The 16770-nt window shown below is 46.7% G+C and overlaps 1 protein-coding gene and 1 long non-coding RNA gene across 2 annotated transcripts in view; one reads left to right on the forward strand and one right to left on the reverse strand.

The window, feature by feature from the left end:
- Positions 1–15731, forward strand: part of SLC43A1 (solute carrier family 43 member 1) — a 30470-nt gene extending 14739 nt beyond the window's left edge. Inside the window, exons 7-16 of the mRNA XM_082211763.1 lie at positions 5669–5761; positions 6561–6694; positions 7489–7658; positions 9293–9439; positions 9687–9722; positions 11032–11170; positions 11296–11437; positions 11560–11633; positions 12758–12881; positions 14323–15731. Of these exons, the coding sequence (XP_082067889.1) occupies positions 5669–5761; positions 6561–6694; positions 7489–7658; positions 9293–9439; positions 9687–9722; positions 11032–11170; positions 11296–11437; positions 11560–11633; positions 12758–12881; positions 14323–14517 (1254 nt within the window). The 3' untranslated portion in view covers positions 14518–15731. The remainder of the gene's footprint in view (positions 1–5668; positions 5762–6560; positions 6695–7488; positions 7659–9292; positions 9440–9686; positions 9723–11031; positions 11171–11295; positions 11438–11559; positions 11634–12757; positions 12882–14322) is intronic.
- Positions 3–5662, reverse strand: LOC309526799. The gene is made up of 3 exons (XR_014216925.1): positions 3820–5662; positions 2641–2815; positions 3–587 (listed from the first exon to the last, which is right to left on the reverse strand). It is a non-coding gene; the product is annotated as an uncharacterized lncRNA (long non-coding RNA).
- Positions 15732–16770: the final 1039 nt, after the last annotated feature.

Below are 16770 nucleotides of genomic sequence, written 5' to 3' on the forward strand. Positions count from 1 at the left end.
GAAACTGACATATTGGCCCTTTCACTGCATAAGGAGATGGGTGGCGATAGTAGGAGATACCAGAACAATATTCTTCACCCATATTCATTCCAAGGACGTTGGAGAGCTTCCCATGTGGCCTGAGTTCAAGATGAGTTTTAAGCCGGGGTGGGGGACCTGTAGTCCCCTGGGTGTTGCTGGGCTCCATCAGTCCCACCCAGCAGGACCAATGGACAGGAGTGATGGGAGCTGTAGTTGAGCGATATCTGAAAGGTTACAGATTCCTCACCCCTCCTTTAGGGTCTGTCTTGTACTGGTCGCCTCTCTCCCATTTTCACAGTAGCTGAGAGGGGTGGGTTACAGTGCCAGAACTGTACAGCACCCCCCTCCTTCCCTGTCCTCCCTCAAGAATACCGCCCCAAAAGCCAGATCTCATAAAACCTGCAGTGAAAAATAAATTGCGCAGAATGACATTGCAAATACATACAGTTTACAGTTTAAATATGTTTTTATTGAAATATTTTTCATAGCTAACAAAAGTACATTCAGTGCCGCTGTTTTCAAATGGTAGAATCCTTCGTACAGGTCAGTTGCAGTCAGTTTGAGGCCTTTTTTTGTAGACAATGTGGGTTGAGGGAGAAAGAGAGGTGGGGAGAGAGAGGAGAAGAGAGGAGAGGAGAGAAGAGAGAGAGAGAGAGAGAGAGAGAGAAATAAGGGGAAGGTGAGGGACACATTAAACTTTCATTCTTTACATAGTATATGAGTGGAGCTTTTTTGTCACCATCTTGGGGATAGGCAGTATGCAAACACATATGCGCATTTATTGATCTGTATGATTTGGTTTAGGCTGGGATTTAGCTTCATCTATTGAAGAACACTTTTTTTCCTTTTTTTAAAAAAAGCACCGTCCTCATTGAACTCAGACAAACCCCTTCCTCAACTTGATGCCCTCCAAATATTGCTGGACAACAATTCCCATCATCCCTGATCACTGGCCATGCTGGCTGGGGCTGATGGTAATTGCAGTCCAACAACATCCAGAGGGCGGCAGGTTGGGGAAACTGCAGATGATAATGGCGTAATTCCCCTGCCAGGGAGATCAATGAGGGCAGGGCTTCTGTCTCTTTAACCCTGGTGGAGAAGGGCAGCTTTGGGCACCTGTGGCTTTCCAAGCAGGGTGTGGTGTGCAAAAGTTGAACCTGCCAAAGGCTCCCTCTTTTGTACGGCTATTAAGCATACAGAAGCCCTGTCCTTGTTTATAATTGGTTGTCCCAGGCGGTAGCTGCTACTTGTTTCCCAAGGAACAGGGTAACCAGCAGCAAGAAACGGGGACACACACAGTGATTGGCTCAGAGGCAAGGCGTGGCAGGGGCAGGGCACTGCACAGGACTGGCAGGGTGCCTATCTATACTTTGCAACAAGTATTGCTGCAGTCCTGTGTCAAGACTGAGTATGTGGCTGCAGGAGTACTTAAGAGAGGGCAGAACCGGCCTCCTTGTCATTTGCATTTCTCACTGAGCTTCTTTGCATCACTTAGGAGTTATGTTTTTCTTCTTTGATAGCACGCAAGACCATTTTGATTTCTTTCATAATTTCTGATAACTTGAGGCAAGAACCTGGGTAACTGAAGTGCTGGGCGCCTCTCTCATTTCAAGCACAGCTGCATACTTGCTCATATCTGAGCTTAGGCATCATCTTTTATTCTGAGCTAAATATACTGCGTTCTGTGTATAAACACCTACTGGGAATCTCAGCCCCGCTCCTGCAATTGAGGCTGCAAGGAACCCAGAAGGTGTGATTTTTACATGGGGACATCCTATATCCACTCTCAACCATCAGTTTACATCTGTGTCCACAGTCTGCTCTGTGAACACCAGAGAGCCCACACTTCATGACACTGCCATGGTGCCAAAAACTAGACCAGATGCATGAATCCTCATGATATCTAAGAGGAATACCAGAGATCTGCTGCTGCTGTTGTTTGTCGAGTTTCTGAGATCTGCATGTAAAAGCCATGATGATCCATGAAATCATAGAATGGAAATTTGGAGGTTAGCCTCTTTTGCTCAGAACTTTAAATTGTATATTAGTATTTATTTGTCAAATTTGTATACCGCCCTGTATCCAAAGATCTGAATGACAGATGAGACTCCTAAGAGCATAAGAAGAGTCTTCTGGATCAGGCCAGTGGCCTATCTTGTCCAGCATCCTGTTCTCAAATCTTGTTGCCTGGATTTGAGCCCAAGAATCTTCTCCCCTCCTGTGGTTTCCAGCAACTGGTATTCTGAAACTTTTCTACCTCCAAATGGAGGCAGAGCAGAGCCGTCAGGGCTAATAGCCATTGAAAGTCCTCTTGCCTTTGTATAGTAAGCTATGTTCCAGCTATGCACAAGTCAGGGGTTGCTCTGCACACACACAAACACATCTCCCCAACCCCCATTCAGGCCACTGAGACGCATGCGCATTGTTCAAGGACATGTTCCAGCCAAGCAAAAGAACTCAAGGGGATCAAGAGAAGGACCAATGACAAGTTTGGCCTGGGAAGAGTCCCAGGGGTCAGATAGAGAAGTTTCATCCGGCCCCTGGGCCTGAGGGAGACTCATGTGTCTGAGCATTTTCCCATGGAATTAAATCTTTGTACACAGAAGACAAATGACTCACATCGTCTTCACCCTCCTCTTTGTGTGGAGGATCATTAAGTCATGCCAGCTTCCACCTGCATTTTGAGGTGGTACTGTCCAGAAACAGTCTTTTTTCTTCCTTCGCTGTATTTAAAAACAAGTGGGGAAAGCAAAGCTTGGCTGCTGTATGGGTGGGTTTGTGCAGGGAAGGACACCTACGCAGGATAAAAGCACGAAGAAATAAGTAGTCTCCCTTTGAGACCATCATTAAATGCCCAGGTGTTTGTTTTCTACTAAATCTCTCTGTCCCGCTAGCTCCCTCACATGCCTTGTTTCTCTGCGCTGTGGTATAATTTGCGTGATTTATGATGGAAGTATTGGCAACAAGTTAATTTGAGAAAAATCCGCCCTCGTAAAGCTCAGCAATTAAAGTGATGCAAATCTGTGCGGTGGAACTCAGCCCTGCAGGTTGAGACATCTCTCTGCTCTGCATGCGTGTCTTCTTTCCAAGCGCAGAGAGTGTTCGTGTAAAATGTGAAGCCCCTTTTACTGGTTGCAAGAACATGCGCGTGTGCATGTGCAAGTCCACAACTTGTCTGTTTTGGCATAGGGCGTGTGTATTTCATTGTGTAATCCGTCTCCTGTTCAGGTATTGGGAGGGACATGCGTGCCTTCTCATTCCTGTTGTGTAAGATTCCAGGGAGTGCAAAGTTTTGAGGACAGAGCTCTGTGGTGACATGACCTGCGAGAGGTGACCAAAGACACCCTGTGCCTTTTAGAGCCGTGTCAAAGAGGGCATGTTGCAGGCATCTCATCATCTGGGACTGAGAATTTACTGGAATTCCCTCTTATTATACTCTTTTTTTAAAGGCACATTAACCCTTTCCTCCTGTGCTACAGTCACCCTAGCACAAAGTTTCCCAAACTTGAGTCTCCAGCTGTTTTGGGACTACAACTCCCATCCTCCCTAGCTAGCAGGGCCAGTAGTTGGGGGATGATGGGAGTTTTAGTCCAAAAACAGCTGGAGACCCAAGTCTGGGAAACCCTGTCTAGAAAAACCCATGTTGCAAGGTCCATGTCATGGGTGGTGATCATGGTAGGAAGAGTGGCAATCGTCTCCCACAGTTTGTTTGTCCCTGTTGTGCCAAACCAATCTGTGCTGGCAGAAAGAAAGGGAATATGATATTGAGGATGGGGGGTGGGTGGGGAGATATCATACCTGGTGCTTACCTCACTCCCTTTGTGGTGGTGTTTGTGTACATGCTCTGATTATTTCCAGTTCTTCCCAGAACACATAAGGAATGGTGCTTGCCTCACTATTAGATCACAGTGCCTTCTTGTACCCACAGGGTACATATACATAAGCCAGGAAAGGGTAGTATCTGGCCAATCAGAAGGCTGGGTCGAGTGCCCCACCCGCTTCCCCCTTGCCTTTGGCAAGGGCATATGTTGAAGAGCTGGAGTGTGGCAGAGTCTCCCTGTGCGCCACTGTTTACCCAAGCAAAGTGCTTGGTTGGCAGCACGCCACAACCCCAGGGCTGTTGCAAAGGAAAAACAGGTGGATAACTAGAAAGTTCTCCCTCCAAGTATAAGCATATTTTCTTGGGAGTGGAGTACAAATAGCTCAGTGGATGTAAATGTTTGGCACTCGGAAGGTCCCGGGTCCAGCCTTGGACATCTCCAGTTGAAATGGTTCTAGTCATAGGGCTGGGAATTTTATACCTGCCTGAGATATTGAATGGTCTTTGGTGGGTCAACGGCCTGGCAGAATAAGGCGACACCATATGTTCAATTATCTCTCTCTGATGCTGGTGCAGCTTACATCTTACTAAGGACTCTGAGGGCCACAGCTGTTCTATACCCAACCTTGCATTTTTAAGATGCTGCAATCAATCTAGAAATTGGAGTTTCCCTTCCGGAACAGTAAACTAAATGGAAGCCAGGTTATTATTTCTCTTGCTCCCCACTGACTTATACACATTCCTACCTGGAGGTTTCTTAACTCTTCACAACACCTGAACTCCCCTCCTGATAAACAGGTGGCTTTTTTTGGTGTCTCTGAGATACCCAGTAGTTTTACCAGCCTCTGCTCCAGTACCTTAAACAGCAGCTTGATTTGCAGAGATTAGAGGACAATAGTGTTTATCTGTTCTGCTCTTGGAAATTAGCCACATCTTTCTCTGCTTTGTTTTACTGTGGATTAGTAAATCTGGGCTAATGACTATCACTTCCTAGTTCTCCACTTGCAACAAACCACATGTATCCAGATCTTCTGCATACCATTCATTTTCTTTCATGAATTCACCATCCATTTTATTTGTGTGCCGCTTTTCCACACACACACACACACACACACACACACAAATCATGCTCAAAGTGGCTTACAACAAAGAAAGGGATGCATTTCAAACAAACATGATAAAAACAATATCATAGTAACATAGCAAAACAACATAGCAACAATTTCAAAACAAAAGCAGTTTCATAATAACATGGCAAACAGCAAATATAATAACATACCAAAAAACCACATTCCAAAACTGTAAATATAGCATTCCTTAAAGAACATGCAGCATTCATTAGCAAAAATGACAAGGGAGCTTCACAATTTCCCTTTCATCCTAGAAACACCCCTCCCAAGATGAATTGAAAGAGCGAACTAAGCCCCACCTTCTGTGCACTGAACTTGGTTAAAGTTGCAACACTTAACTGGGATTAAGCCCCCTTGAACTCTGTGAGAAATACTTCTAAGTAGGAATATGTAAGTTGGGCTATAACACATGTTGGATAATTAAGCTGTGATACATTTATGTAGAATGTGCCTCATCTGTAGTAAATGAAAGCTCAGAATGAGAGATGCAATGAGAATTTGGAAAATAAACAAGATTCCAGCCATTTGGTCCCTGGAGTGTGATAATCCTCCAGCACAGCCTTTGGAGCTTCCATGGTGTTCTGTGAAGTTCTTGAATAAGGCAGAAGGACTCTAGCAGCCCTACAGAAGAAGCCCTTGAATTGGAGTGGAAGCAGGACATTTCTGCTAATTGTTTTCTCCTTTTGTTTCTCCTTAGCTGCCCAACATGTTTGGACACCTGCGGTCCACCTTCATGGCCCTCATGATTGGCTCGTATGCTTCCTCTGCTGTTACATTTCCTGGGGTCAAGGTATGTAGCAAACCTGAATCACCCCAGCTGCCTAGGGTGCAGTGTCCCACTATTACTTAGGGCTTGAGGCAGCTCCCAGATCTATGCCTGTGCGCTTCTCTCCTGGCTGACAGAGCCTTACAGTTGATTCAGAGATAATATTTCCTCCATTAGACCTGTTAGGGGTATTGAAGGGAGGCATAAGGCGAGGCAGGGTAGAATCCAGGAGGCATTGGTTGAGTTCATACATAACACTAAACCTTGGCTTGCTTTTGCAATGGTTTGTTCAACAATCCACAGGGTGTCTCTCACATGAGCAAACAAACCATGGCTTTCTTCTCTGATACTTGGTCCCCCCCCCCCAGCTGCTCTTGCCCTGTGCCTCTGTAGCTTGGCAAGTGTCTAGGGTAGGGTGGCCAAACAAACCATGGTTAAACAAAGGCTGTTGGGTTCAGACAGAATGCCACGCTTAGTTAAAGCAAGCCATGGTTTCTAAACCAACAACAAACCATGGTTAGTGCTAGACTGGGTTTGATGCTCAAAGAAAGGACACTTTGGCTAAAACCAATTGTGGCTTAGTGTAGGGCAGCCAACGTGGTGCCCTCTAGATATTGCAGGCTGCAGCTCCAATCTTCTCTGACTATCAGCCATGCTGGTTGGGGCTGATGGGAACTCTGTGTTCTCCAGGTGTTCTGGACTACCTGTTGGCTTCCCCCTTGATTCTACTTTGGGAGACTGCCCAAGCCCACCTGAGGCCTCCTCTGCCGCCCTCTCTCTTCTCCCACCCCTTCATTTCTGTCTCCTGTCCCGTTGCTGTTAGCTGATCTACGACAGCGGAGTTTCCTTCATCACCATTATGCTCGTCTGGTCAGGCCTGGCTTGCCTCATCTTCCTCAACTGCGTCATCAACTGGCCCCGCGAATCCTTCCCGGCTCCCGAAGAAGTCAGCTACATGTAAGCAGCAGCCGGTTCAGCCTTAACGGAGGAAGGTTGCTCCTGTTCCCGTCACCTGGGGCAGGCTGTCCCGTGGACAGAGAGAGCTGCTTTCTGTGAGGGAGTGGGGAGGTGGCTATCCCAAGAGCAGCAGCACTTTAGGTACGCTGAGTGGCCTTCTCTGTTTGGGCAAACTGGGCAGCTGGGTCTGGCAACCCTTTCTGATTTCTTGGAAATGAGCACTGTGGGAAATTTAAAGGGTGGCTAAAACCAGCTGTCTGGTGCTGCTTGGAGTGCCAAGCCAGGAAAAAACAACCGAAACAGGCAGGACAGCAGCAGCAGCAGCAGCAGCAGTGGGCCCTGCCAGTCATGGCACATGGCCAAAGACGCCAGGTGCTGCTGCTGAACCCTGACCCTGAGGCACTTCTACCACATATGCCTGTTTCCACTCTAAGCAGTCCACAATATCTGAGACTCAGTTTTATCGCCCCCCTTCAGCCCAACACAGCTCAAATTTGGACTTGGGCCCATTGGGCTCTCTCACTACTCGAGAGGTGGGCAGGCATTAGGCTTGCGGGATCCACTTCGTTTTCCACTAGAGCTGTGGCAGTGCATCCCATTTTGCCGCTTGAGGCGAAACCGGAAATGCTGCCTTTGCCTCTGCTGCTGGTGTAGAACTGGTACTGGCATTGGCAACAATTTCCCGTGAGACAAGATGGCGTCTATCGTAGCACAACACTGAATTTCTCCCATAGGCTTTGCCCAATGTGGGGGGACAGCAAGCATGTAACGCTCCCTCCATGTCCTTGAGATAGGAAGAAGATCAAACTGAGCAGCTTAGCGCTCGACCACAAGGTGACGGGCGACCGGTTCTATGTGCACATGACGGCTGTGGGGCAGCGGCTGAGCCAGAGAGCGCCACATCTCGATGGCCTCTATCCATCTGTGGAGGACCTGCACCAAAAGCCCATGAAATCCTCTGATCGTGAGTGCCCCCTCATTACATTACCACAGCTCCCCAAGAAGGAAGGAAATCCCGGCTCCCCCGGCTTGTCAAACAAAGCCTGCGGTTTGGTTCGGCGCCCGTCTAGTGTTCCATAGTTTGCACACAAACACACACAGATCTCTTGCAGGTCAAGGGGCTTCCTCGAGGCTTCCTGAGGGATGGGAAGTGTTATAGATTTATTCCTGCAAGGCCTTGGGCCTCTTGCGTCAGGCTCTGTTCCTAGCAGTGGCTGCAAGAGCTGGGAACAGGCCCTGGCATCTGGTTCCATCTATCGGCAGGAGCAAGCCATTGCCGTTTCCTTTTGACATCTGTCTCGCTCTTGTGAGGAAAAACAACTTCTAGGGAGTGGCTGGGCTTTCTCTGCCTGCATAATGTGAAGGAATTAAACTTGAGGAGGTTACTCTAGTTCATAGCAGAAAACAGGGCTGAAGCCCATTCCTGAGTCCATCCTTTTTTTAAAATAAAAAACCCTTTCCTGTATTCAGGCATGATGCACTAAGTACACACTATCCCCTTAAAGAGTCTCACCTCCCATCCCATAAGCCAGATGAATCGCCTGCTGCAGGCTGGAGTTAAGAGTCCTGCCGGGGAGATGTATATAGCCTTGTAAATAATCCAATGGAAGTTGCCAGCAACTGTGTTGAGCCTGAATTCAAAAGGTAAAGGTTTTACCAAAAAAGCCACCCCCTTCTTGTTCTCTAACAAGGCATAATATACAAACCTGAGTCTCAGAAGTGCTTCCATCTCTACTAAAGCTCACCTTTTTCCAGAGCTGAAATGATAGTGAAGCTAGTGCTCTTCCATGAGAGCTGGAGACTAATCTTTCCCATCATCTTTTTTGGTGTTTGCCACCTGCAGGGCTGTTCAGATGAAACATCCTATGCCTTCAACGATGATGGACAGGGAGCAGGATTGCCCTGTTAGCCCCGCCAGTGTGCTCCATGTTGGTGCGTGAGGATGGGCAGCAAGTGGAAAATCCCACACCCCCATATACTTCAAGCAGGTGGCTCTGTGGTCTAAACCACCGAGCCTCTTGGGCTTGCCGATCGAAAGGTCGGAGGTTCGAATCCCCACAATGGGGTGGACTCCCATAGTTCTGCCTCAGCTCCTGCCAACCTAGCAGTTCAAAAGCATACCAGTGCAAGTAGATAAATAGCTACCGCTGCGGCAGGAAGGTAAAAGGCCTTTCCGTGTGCTCTGCTTTCCGTCATGGTGTTCCGTTGCACCGGAAGTGGTTTAGTCATGCTGGCCTCATGACCCAGAAAACTGTCTGTGAACAAACACTGGCTCCCTCAACCTGAAGCAAGATGAGCGCCACACCACATAGTCGCCTTTGACTGGACTTAACCGTCCAGGGGTTATTTACCTTTTTAACTTTACCTTAAGTGAACACAAAATTTTGCTCTGCTTTGTCCATCTGCACAGCCTTATTAGGTCCTTCTGGCTGCTGTGCCACATCAACCCTCTAAATTAGGAAGGGGAACCTACAAATGATTGGCCCCACAGGTCCCAGCCCAGCATAGCCAGTGGCAGGGCTTGTTGGTGTTGCAGTCCAGGGAAACTTGAAGTTTTCTCCATTCCTGATCTGTATTCCGTGCTCTGTTTGGCTCCAGGTGCCACCCCCTTCCGCCGCAGCGTCTGCTCCCCCATCTTTCTGTGGAGTCTCTTCACCATGGGCATGACCCAGCTGCGTGTCATCTTCTACATGGCTGCCATGAACAAGATGCTGGAGTTCCAGGTGACAGGCGACCAGGACCCTGGTGAGGACTGATAGGGGAAAGATTTCCCAGCTGCCAAAGGACACCTGGAAGCAAAGGAGAAAAAGATGGGAGCTGGGGGAGAATAAACAACATAGGAGACTGGGAGAAGTATTGCTTGCAGGGTGACCTACATAATAATTGTGTAGAGTTTCCAGGGGAGTGAATCTGGGTCTGTTGGGACAAGGTCCTGCTCCAATTACTGTGATGCAGTCTTGTTCTTTCCTTCCTCTTTTCTTGGGCATTCCAGTTCCAGAAGAGTTGGCGGATGAAGCTGAGGCAACAGGTAGGAACCCTCATGTGAGATGAGCCTAGTGCAGACCTCTCCATGTATGTATGCGGTAAACAAGCCCTCTGTGCATCGCTCTGCCTGCCCAGGCTTTGAGTTGGTTGGGAACTTCCATTTCCTAGGAAACAAAGCCTAGACAAGGGATCCCAAGTATCCTTTTAAAATCTCAAAGCCGCCTCCCTGCAACCATAAAATGGTTCTCAGCCTGCTTTGGAAAATTTAATAAGTCCAGGTAGCAATTTTTCACAGTGGCAAGTTATGAGTGCTGATGGAGCAGAACTGGCCCATCTTGACTGATAACCAGAGCTGCCTCTGCAGCTGCTGTTATTAATAAATGAATTACCTTTTACATGTGTCTCAAAGCAACTTACAAACAAACCATAAGAACAGCTAAAAATAATTTTGAAAATGGTACGAAACAACAACTGGAGCAATACAAAATGAACACCTAAGGCAAGAAACCTTTTCTTCTAGCCGGAAAAGCTTGTCAGAGCAAAAATGTCTTCAATTGTTTCTGGAAAGTACAGATAGTGCTGTATCTCCACAGGGATGCTGTTCCACAAAACAAGGGATAGCCACACTGAAAGCCCTGCTCTGAGTTACTTTACTGTGGGGCAAGCTTCTGATATGTTTGGCACTTTAAGGAGAAATTCTCTGGCTGAAGGCACTGCCCTTCTGGGTATATAAGGGATAAGACAGTTTCTCAAGTAACCTGGTGCTGAGCTGTATACAAAATGGAGAGACTGGAAATGGGAAAAAAGTAAGTTTTATACTGGGTTTCTGGTCCTTTGTCCAACATAGCAGGTAATGTTAGGAGCTGTAGGAGCTGTTGAGTGGTAGTTTATTGGTTTACAATTTTGTTTTGTTCTTTTTATCTTTTGATTGTTAGCTGCTTAGGATGGGCTCTTTGCCCCAAAAAGTGGCCTAGAAACACTTTTAAATAAAAAAAGCTTACCTGGGGAAAGTGAGGGCCAGACTGGATTAGCTGAGAGAAATAGAATGGGAAGCAGGGACAAAGAGGAAAGGATGAAATGTGGAGTGGTGAATTCATGCTGTGTGGACAGCCTAGACCAAAGCATTTCCCCATGGCAATTGGTAAATACTTCCCACACCATCTGCACTGGGTGCAAAGGATTATTATTTCTCCTGTGTTTGTTCTACCCTGCCTCCAGCGAGTTCAGAGTGGTGCAGAGTGGTTCAGAGTAGGGCCTCTCAGATGGCAATCTAACCACTGCTGGTTAGCTTCAGGTGAAGAAGTCTTTCGGACTGTTCTCTCATTCCTGCCCCCTTTCTTTTTGCTGGGCAGTTGACTTCTACTCCTCCATCTTTGGTGTCATGCAGTTACTGTGCCTTCTCACCTGTCCCTTCATTGGCTACGTGATGGACTGGCGCATGAAGGACTGTGTGGATGCACCAGGGAACGTCAACAGTGCTGGATCGGCAAGGTGAGGAGTCACAATTCTCCTAATTTCAAAAGCAGAATCAGTACGAAGACCAAACCTGAATGCTCTCAGTGTGAGGATGTTGATGCAGTCACAGGGGGCTGTCCGTTCTCTTTTTTTCTCCTTAGGACCGAGACAAAAGGAAAGCCAGCCAAAGTTCGCTACTGTAAAATCCAGAAGCTCACCAATGCTATTCGAGCCTTTGTCATCACCAACCTACTGCTGGTGGGATTTGGTACCACTTGCCTGATCAACAATCTCCCTCTCCAGGTAACTTCTGCCCCACTTCTCATTTCACCCATGATGCCCCGTGGCATATGGCCTCCCCCTGACCCTGCCCTTCATCAAATCAGCCCAGTGTGGCCTCCTTCATTTTGTTTCTTTCTCCACAGTATGTGACCTTCATCTTTCACACCATGGTGCGTGGTTTTTTCCATTCTGCCTGCGGAGGTCTCTATGCCGCTGTGTGAGTTATGCCACTGTGTGGAGCGCCCTTTGCCCTCCCAGCTTCAGAGTGGGACCAAGATTATGGTCAGCACCAGCTTCCCCCCAACCTGGTGCCTTGCCCTCCTGATGTAGTTGAACTCCCCTCAGCCCCAGCTAGCATGGTCAGGAGAGAGGAGAACTTGCATTGTGCTTCTTACGCTACACCAGGGATATGGAAATCTCAGGCCAAAGAAGGCCTCTTATCAAACTCTTTCAAATGTGGATACACCCTGATTTGGGTCTAGTTTTAGTTCCCCCTCCCAAAGCTATGTGGCTAGAGCACAAGGCATGGGGAGAGTTCCACAGGAGGTGGAGGAAGCAGGAGAGACAGCCAAGTGCGCTCCTTTCCCCTTCCTAGTAGCAGTTTCCGTTTTGGAGCTGCAAAGCAAGACCATACAGGTGGGAGAGAGGGAGGGCCCTGTGTGTGTTTGCATTCTGGTAGGGTTGTCTGCCACTCCAAAATCTCATGCTGTGACACCTGCGTGAAGAGCAGCTCTGCTCTCTGGCTCTACTCATTGGCTGACAGGCAAAGAGAGCTGGAAGGGAGGAGGAGGAGGAGGAGGAGACGCTCTATCGGCTGGCTTTCCCCTTTTCTTTCTCTCTCGTTATCTTTTTTCTGAAGGCAGCATATCTTCCCTAACAGTTAACAGTTTGAGGAGGGGGAAAGGAGCAGCAATAAAGAGGCAGTTTACATTTGCGTTTCTGTTGCCAAACCTTAAAGCGGTTCCTGCTTTTCAGTAAAAGCTGTTGTTCATGTCACTACTAACTTTGTCCATTCACACATTCTTTTCCTCTTCCTGTTCATAGATAGACATCTTTATGTGTTTCACATGTCCTGGCTCGACCTCTGCCAATCTGGTGCCCTCCAGATGTTTTGTACCGCAATACTTTTGGGGGGATTTAAAACCCAAAGCAATCTGGAGGGAACCAGCTTGGCAAAGGCTGCTTTAAAATATGGATAGATTTTTATATCTTTTGAGCAGCTGATCCACTTCCCAGATATCTGGAAGGTGTGTGCAATGGGTCTTGGGAGTGGGGGAGGGTTGTTACCAGCTTCTGCGGCATTTTGAGACTCACCCTCTGTATGCAATTTCTGGTTGCCAGGTATCCGTCCAATCACTTTGGCACACTGACCGGTCTACAGTCCTTGATCAGTGCTGTGTTTGCTCTCCTCCAGCAGCCACTCTTCATGGCTATGGTGGGACCACTACACGGTGATCCCTTTTGGGTGAGTTATGGCTTCTTGGGATGAAGACTGAGGTTGCTTTTTAAGAGGGATCGCAGTGAACTTTTCACTTGCAGTGTGGATCCGGTCAGGGCCAGATTTAGGTTTGATGAGGCCCTAAGCTACCGAAGGTATTGGGGCCCTTTATATGTCCAGCTGTCCTTTCTCAGCAACAAATTGTCACTGTTTTTTGTGTTGAATATATGCTACATGGTAATTTATGGAGCTAGTAGGTGTCTAAAGCCATTTGCACATAACAAATAGGAGCCTACACAACACAAAACACTGTTGCTGTATGTAGTTTTTTTATCTTATATATTGGAAATGTACATTCAGTTTTCCCCCCTTTAAATTTTTTTGGGGGCCCCCAACCCAAGAGAGTGGGGCCCTAAGCTATAGCTTGTTTAGCTTATATGTATATATAGCACTGGATCTGATTTATACTTGTGCACTTCTTTTAACAAAGAAACAAGCATCAGCATTTGTGCATTCACCCCACATCTTGCAAAAAAGAAAAGAAAAGAGATTTGCTAACATTTTAAAAACAGTTACAAAACTACCCTGCCAGTGTGGAGAGGTTGGTAATGTCACATGTGCTGAGCAATAGGTGCCTGCTGCAGCCAGCTTTGTGCTCTGACCCTTTCTCTAGCATGCTTGTGCAGTGCGGGAAAAGGAGCAATCACAGGATGGTTGGCTGAGTGGGCACGTGCCTGCGCATCATTACATTGGCTTCCAGTAGGTTTCTGAGCTCAATTCAAAGTTTTGGTATTGACCTTTAAAGCCCTAAACGACCTCAGCCCAGTATTCCCGAAGGAGCGTCTCCACCCCCATTGTTCAGCCTGGACACTGAGGTCCAGGTCCGAGGGCTTTCTGGCGGTTCCCTCACTGTGAGAAGTGAAGTTACAGGGAACCAGGAAGAGGGCCTTCTTGGTGGTGGTGCCCACCCTGTGGAATGCCCTCCCATCAGATGTCAAGGAAATAAACAACTATCTGATTTTTAGAAGACATCTAAATACAGCCCTGCTTAGGGCAAGTTTTTAATGTTTGATCGCATTATTATTATTATTATTATTATTATTATTATTATTATTATTATTTTGTTGTGAGCTGCCCAGAGTGGCTGGGGAAACCCAGCCAAATGGGAAGGGTATAAATAATAAATTATTATTATTATTATTATTATTATTATTATTATTATTATTATTATTGCATGTGGAAGCAGCAGGATGCATCCTTCTAATTCATTAAAGGGAGGATATTAAAAGTTTCTGTTCCCTTGACTTCCTTTTCTGAGTTGGGACTTTACAGTGAAGACAGTATCCCACTTTAATTGCTGGCCAGGAGGTGGAGGCAGCATTTTCTCTGCCCCTCATCAGCATTTAGCATAAGTGTACATCACTGGGTCTGCACTCCCGTTGCTGAGTCTCCTTGCCCTTCTCCCCAGGTGAACCTTCCCCTCCTCATCTTCTCTTTTGTGGGCTTCCTGCTTCCCAGCTACCTCTACTTCTACCGCCGCAGGCTCCTCCAGGAACAGGCAGCCAAAGAAGGGATTCCAGATCAGGCGAACGGTGCCCAGATGAAACTCCAGGACAATGCAGCCACCAATGGCTTGTTGAGCAATGATGCCACCACTGTATAAGCCAGGGACAGGGAAGGTGGGGAGCTGGTGGGTGACAGAGAACAGAATGTGGAATCCGAGTGCTGAGCAGATGGAGTGAGACGCTATTAGAGAGGGGAGGGGGAAATACTGTGACAATTTTATATTTGGGAACTATGAAAATAACCGAGGTGCTTTTAAATCTCAACAAATGCCTATCTATATTTATGTCTATATTTTATATATATCTATATACAGAAAGAGAACTCTATTTTTTTTGCAGAGTATTTTAAACGGCCCTAAAACTTTTTAAATAGATGCTAGGGCAGTGAGCATTAAAGGACTAGAATAGTTTCGAGAAAGGTCTCTCTCTTGCTGACAGGTGCCAGGTCATGGTGTCTATGTCTAGTTCACACCACTTAGCCAGCACTTTCCAATCATAGTCTCAACGTTCTGAGGCTGTGCTGCCAAATTACCCTTTTCGGTTCCCTCCTCTCTGCCATGGTGGTTATTGCAGATGCAGTCAAGGGATGAATGAAGCCAGCCTTCCCCAGCTTGGCGCCCCCCCCCCCCGATGTTTTGGATTTCAATCCTAATTGACCTCATTTGTGGATCTGGAGGGCGTTAAACTGAGGAAGGCTGAATTAACGCACACAGATATCTGTCCAATTTTAATGCTTTTTTCTCTCTCAACTGACTCTCATGAGTCAAAGATGTTTCCTCAGCTTCCTTGTATTCTGGCAGCTGCTGTTGGGGATTCAATATTGGGGCATCATTTTACAGCTGACACTGCAAGTCCCTCTCTCCAATCTCCTAATCCCACACCAAGCTTTATGAAAACAAGCTTATCTTGTCCTGAGACTAAACTCCGCTGGCCTCTTGAATGCTATGTGTCTCTCTACGGGTTTGGACCTTCTCTCCACAGCAGTTATGACAAGATGTGCAAATTACAGAACTGTTCTGGATTACTCTGGGGAGGATGTTAATGTAACAGGATTTGTAATAGAGGAGAACAAGAATGTAATTTTTAATGACTTTTGGCTGAATTATATCCTAGCAAGAGCAACTGTAGCAGTGCTTTCTAGAGGCTGGATTTCAGGTATTATACCAGGTGTATTGCCAGACCCCAACAAAAAGACTTATTTATTTATATTTAAATTTCTAGTGTTGCCTTTCTACCAAAAATTGTCCTCAACGTGGCTTACAGCAAGACAATCAATCAACAATAAAACGAAACCGGTTTTGGTTCGATTTTATTACTAGCAGTAGTTAAGCTTCTTACAAATCACTCAAAGCAAGATACAGTAAAATACGCCATACAATATATGAAACACAAAGTAATTTAAACCAAAGCACAACACGAGGTAATCAAATCATAAAAGCAATACCTCCATCCCTTAACATAAGTCTGAACCACCGCAGACCGCCGCTAGAGGAAAATAGAGAGCGAGAAAGTGTGCATGCTCCAAACTGTTGGAAAGGAAAAAAACAAATAATGCTAAAATTCCTAGGAGGAGAAAAGCTGCTTTGGCAGACAAGCCTCTCCTGGAACTGCATTCTGCTGAGGGCACTAAACGGGGGTGGGAGGTGGACTTTGTGGTGGTACCCAAGAGATAAAAAGCAAGACGAAAACACATAAAAACTACAAAAACCTGGTAGTTCTTACTAGGCCCCTAAAATAACAACTGGTTTTCTGGGACTGGCAGGTCTCGCTTGTGGATAATGCCACAGCTAGCACTGAAAACACAGCTGATGTTTTCCTGGCCAAGGAAAATGATGCTGGTATCTGGAAAAATTATTTTGCAGCAGCTCTCAATCCACTGGTGGTGATTGGGGAGGGGTCAGGTTAAGGACAGAAGTGCACATAGGAGAAGGTGCTACTGAGGTACCCCAGACTCAGGCCATTCACAGCTCTAAACAGAGATAGGGAACCAGATGCTCTTGGGACAACAGCTTCCTTCAGCCCTGTCTATTAGTCATGCTAGCTTGAGCTGATAGAAGTCCAGCAACATCTGGAGAGCCACATGTTCCTCACATCAATCCCAGCATGTTGAACTTTGCCTAGACAGAACGTGGTAGCAAGTGCAAGTTTTTGTGTATGGAAAGGATTAAGTTATATGTACCCTGTGGCTTATGCCAGCTAAAAGCAAAGCTGTCATCTTTTGAACCACTTTCTGAACAGTTTCCAGGGACAGCCTTACATTTAGCACATTGCTGTTGTCACTTAGGGAAGTTGCCAGAATGTGCACAACAGTGGCCAAGCCTTTAGTCTCCAGAAAGGAACACAACTAGTGA

This window comes from Podarcis vaucheri (assembly GCF_965113315.1).
Source record: "Podarcis vaucheri genome assembly, chromosome: 1".
Taxonomy (NCBI): Eukaryota; Metazoa; Chordata; class Lepidosauria; order Squamata; family Lacertidae; genus Podarcis; species Podarcis vaucheri.